This window comes from Vigna unguiculata, chromosome 9 (assembly GCF_037176805.1).
Source record: "Vigna unguiculata cultivar grain cowpea cultivar isolate G323 ecotype 2 chromosome 9, ASM3717680v1, whole genome shotgun sequence".
Taxonomy (NCBI): domain Eukaryota; kingdom Viridiplantae; phylum Streptophyta; class Magnoliopsida; order Fabales; family Fabaceae; genus Vigna; species Vigna unguiculata.
Genome location: NC_140800.1, coordinates 25,335,731 through 25,340,401, shown reverse-complemented (window position 1 = coordinate 25,340,401; position 4,671 = coordinate 25,335,731). Strand labels below are relative to the sequence as shown.

Here is a 4,671-nt window from a genome sequence, read left to right as displayed (position 1 = left end):
TATTTAAATGACCTATATATTTAAAGAAATAAAAGCGTGTGAAGCGATAAGTATTTCAAAACAAAACGAATAATTAAAAACTCTCAGACCCGTCTTATTATTTTTAAGGGCTCCCAACAAAGAAACCACCTCGAAAAGTATAATAAGCTTTCCTATTTATGATAATCGGAGTGCCATTTATTACTATGACTAATGTGTAAGAGAAAACAAATTGATGACATTAGACCAGTCAAATGTACTGCCTCTGCATTAGAAAGAGTTACTTACTGCTTTTAAAGATTGCAACATTTTATGTCCTCAGATCTTTATATATAGAGACCACACACCCTTCTAGTTTTGTCACAGACCATCCTTTCCTGACTTCTCCACACCACTGCATCCCTTTCTTTCATCCCTTTCTTTCTTCACAACTTCCATTTCCAACCCAAAGAAACACACACTCTCTCTTTCCCACATGGCATCATACCAGTACCATCCTTTTCCGGTTGATCCTGCATTCTTCCCCAGCAACATGAATACCCCTTCTTCTCCTCCTCCTCTCCAGTTTCACCTCCCTCAGGAAACATCTTTCAATGTCACAAACCAGGATACTAGCTGTGTTGACCAAAGCTCCAAGATCACCATCAGTGACAATGAGCCTTCTGTCACAAAAAACCTTAGCCCTCAGTCCTCTGTGGTGGTGGACAAGCTTGAAACCGGTGAACAGGTCACTCAGAAGGTGAACAACACTCCGGCGTTGAAGAAAAGAAGAACCAGAAATGGATCTTCCTTGACTAGTAACACTCAATCCAAGGTAAATAATTTGAGTTTAATTTCTTTATCTCAGAGTTTCATACTGTTAATCCAACAGAAACCATTCTTGCTACAACAATTTTTAAGGCATTCGTTATGAAATGATTTACACTAGAAAATTAATTATTTATGTTCTAGCTTTATTTGTTTGTTTTCAGAAAATGTTGTAGCTTTATTAATTATGCAAGTTTGGCGCATTTTTCCAGCATTAATTTGGTATACTATAATTAGAGTTTAGTGTGTTAACCAAATTAGTATTGTTTTTTGTTGATTATTGTAGGATACTGCAACAGAAGGAAGAACCAAGAAACAAAGGAAGAACAATGGTGGGGTGAAAGAAGAGGACAAGGGAAAAGAAGAGAAGAAGGAGCAGAGAAAATGTCCTGAAGAGCCCCCAACAGGCTATATCCACGTCAGAGCAAGAAGGGGTCAGGCAACGGACAGCCACAGCCTTGCTGAGAGGGTACTGTACTCTCTTACCAACTGGAAATTATCTATGGCTTTGGGCCCCACTAATGTGCTGGGTTCCTCGAGTTTTATCTTCATGTCTCCTTCTAATGTTGCAAGAAAATGGATTTCAGGTGAGAAGAGAGAAGATAAGTGAAAGGATGAAGGTGCTGCAACGGCTTGTGCCAGGCTGTGATAAGGTAGGTAAAGTAGCACTTCATGTCACACTTGCATGTAGGACCAATAATTTTATTTTCGTTAAAAGTAATATTGAAATAGCTTTATGACTTAACAACAACTCCTTTGTTATTCTTTTCATCAGTTGTGTGATTTGTGAAATGTGGTTGTGCTCTTGTAAGAACTGCCCTTTATACTTTAGTTTTTCCCATTTCTTCTGACAGCTTCATGTGGTTTGGTTTTTATCTAGGTGACTGGAAAGGCCCTTATGTTGGATGAAATAATCAATTATGTTCAGTCTTTACAGAATCAAGTTGAGGTACCCTTAACGGAGTCAATTGTTTTTTCTGGTTAATACTTCCCTTGATTATTCATCATGAATTAGCTATATACCGTTTGTATTATTGTGCAGTTCTTGTCAATGAAGCTTGCTTCCGTGAATCCCATGTTCTATGACTTGTCAACGGACCTAGATACCCTCTTGGTTAGACCAGAGGTGAGGATTGATAAAGAAAATTAACAATTTCCATGTTGACCGATCAAGTTAAACATGTCTAATCATGAGCTAACATGGTCTCTTTGAACTTTTCAGAAACTAAATAGCATGGCATCACCATCACCACTACCATGTGTGTCACATTGCAACAGCCCTAACCAAGCCACAACTTTTGCTGATACAACCACCATCACCCCCACCAACATCTTTCACAATGCCAGTGATTATCTTTTGGATAATTCAGTTTCTTTTTTTCTTCAAGGCCAGAGGTCAACTATGTTCTCTGAGGAGGTATAGACACAAGTAGCCAATTTTCAATTTTATAAAAAGAAAAGAAAAAAGGTTTTCTTTACTGCTACTACTATTATTGTTGCTGACAAAGACATCATTTTCAGGATACCGGTAGTCATTTCTGGGACGCAGAGGACCAGCGACAAAAGTTTCTTCATCCATATGGATTCAGCAACAACTTATATTCCTTTCATTAATAAATTTTTTTTCCCAAAGCTGCCCTACAAAACTACGAAATTGTTGTAAGTTTTCACATCCTGCCTCGTATTAAAACATTATAATATAACTCAATGATATATGGTTCTGAGTCTGACCCTTTTTTTATTAAAACTTCCTCAGGATTTAGCTTTTACACTAGGCAAGAAAATTCCAAAGAGGCGCGAGAATGAGCCAAAAAGAAATTAGACATTAGGAGAAAAAACCAAAGCTACGCTTGGTATGGGTATAAGTACATCATTTCAGTTGAAGAAAGGGGTAATTGGTGGCGTAAAGAGTCTGGCTTGGTTCCTAGTCCATCAGATTAAAGTGACCTTTGAAGATGAATAAAGGGCACCAAAGTTAATGGATGAAGAACCAAAAGGACAGAAAATACCGACCAAATAAGAACATATCTTTTCTAGATCCATTGTTCTGTTCCAGTGATTTTTGACTCTCCAAGGACTTATGATGCACAAATTCCGAGAGACTATCAATCCTATACACAGACCAATGTCATGTAAATTATCAAAGTATTGATTCTTGTGTGGTGGCAGTTATTCTGTTGGTACAGTTAATTTCACCATTATTGAGAAACGAGGGTTGATGCTACTGATCATGTTCTTGAAATGACTGGCCATGCATTTGTTTCTTGGTCTAGTTAGCTTTTATGTATATGTATCTGCAGAATCTTCATAGTTTTGGCATCATTATGATTATTGTTCTTATATATTTATCCATCCACAGCCAAGTCTCTATAACTAGATGTTCACCTCAAACTGTCAGAGTTTAAAAATTAATAATCATTAATTTTCGTATAATATGGTTCATTATTTTCTTCAAAATTTAATATTCTGACGCTGCTTAACGAACCAATGCATGCGCGCCTATATACGTTCCACTCACAAAAGAAAATTCGGTGTAGTTGTAATATTGATTGAGAAGTCATATTCATGTATCAATGGTAGAGTCGTGATCATTTTATATTGTTAATTATATATAAGTTATAACCAAGGAGTGTGTACTTGCGTTACTCCATTAAAATATTGGTTTGTTTCGTTTAATTTCAAAGATAACCAATTTACTTGGCCTGTTTAAAGATAGTAAATGAATTGACGTGACAATTTTTTGTTTCCATAGACAAAGGAGTTCTTTGTTACAAGGATAGAACTGTCAAAAGGCTAAGAAGATCTTCCATGCTTTCAGAGTGCATGTGCAGTGGGAACACAGAAGAAATGCTCTCAATCTATGTACATTGAACCATGGCTAAAGTGTGGCGAGGACATGATAGAAATATTAAGTACAATATGACCTTTTACAAATAGCTTTTATCAGCTGAACAATTTTAAAACTGAAGTAAAATATCTTCCAACTTTACTCTAAACTGATCTTCTTCTTGTTATAGTTGACCTAATAAATTAGGTTAAATGACTTTAGAGATCATTTTTGTAATAAAATCTTAAAGAAGTCTTTTTCTTTTTATTTAACTCAATTAGATTCTTATTTTAAAAAATTCATTGCGATTAGTGAGTAAATTTTTTTATAGAGCTTGTGCTCAATTTGAGAGGACAGGAAATTCCAAATTTTCCCTATCCCTATGAGCAAATGGTTTAGTAGATGCTAATGTGAAAACAAAGAGAAGTTGGTTCTAACTAGTTTGAAAATCAATATCTATGTATCAATCGACTATCTATTTGTGTTGACAAAGATGTCAACTAGCATTTATTCATAGCAAATAAACCACATACTCCATCTACCTCTCAAACTGCTGCTCAATAACTAAAAACCCTATATTTTGGGCACCATATTAAACAGAAGAATAGACGTCTACATTAAAGTGAAGACACAAAAGTTACATGTGGTTTAGTTACAAGCAAAATAGAAACCAATGCACATAAAATGAAGTGAAGAGAGAGAATTTCACTCCCAAGAAACTAAAAGAATTCTTTTCCCTTAACCTTTGCGTATGTGTGGATATAGACAGTCCATGTGGATTTTGTGTTCCACTTGTTTTCTCTGTGTCGACCCGCATGTTGCACTGTCCTCTCCAATCATATGCACCATCTTCTTCTATGTGTCTTTTCCAATTGAGGCTATAGATATACACACAACATGATCAACTGGGCTTTTGATGTATCTTGCATAGCTAGCGTTAGTTACCAGAAAGAAAGAAACTAGAAAAGAGCTTGATATTTATTCAGTCATGTGTCTAATCCTACCCTTTTTCCCACAGACACTAGCCTGATCTAGAACCAACTACATCATCTAGATTA

At 35.9% G+C, this 4,671-nt stretch overlaps 1 protein-coding gene across 1 annotated transcript; it reads left to right on the top strand.

The window, feature by feature from the left end:
• Nucleotides 1–326: 326 nt before the first annotated feature.
• On the top strand, nt 327–3,140 carry LOC114162388 (transcription factor BC1-like). Its single transcript, XM_028046256.2, has 8 exons — nt 327–793; nt 1,073–1,255; nt 1,374–1,439; nt 1,667–1,735; nt 1,829–1,912; nt 2,009–2,203; nt 2,308–2,445; nt 2,543–3,140. Exons 1-7 carry the CDS (start codon nt 455–457, stop codon nt 2,398–2,400), a joined length of 1,029 nt encoding a protein of 342 aa, XP_027902057.1. The 5' UTR covers nt 327–454; the 3' UTR covers nt 2,401–2,445; nt 2,543–3,140.
• Nucleotides 3,141–4,671: the final 1,531 nt, after the last annotated feature.

Excerpts from the sequence above, each read along its gene's own strand:
- LOC114162388 (XM_028046256.2), top strand. The coding sequence starts at position 455 with ATGGCATCATACCAGTACCATCCTTTTCCGGTTGATCCTGCATTCTTC. Across the intron at positions 1,440-1,666 it reads TTGTGCCAGGCTGTGATAAG|GTGACTGGAAAGGCCCTTAT; the intron begins GTAGGTAAAGTA and ends GTTTTTATCTAG. Across the intron at positions 1,913-2,008 it reads CCCTCTTGGTTAGACCAGAG|AAACTAAATAGCATGGCATC; the intron begins GTGAGGATTGAT and ends TGAACTTTTCAG.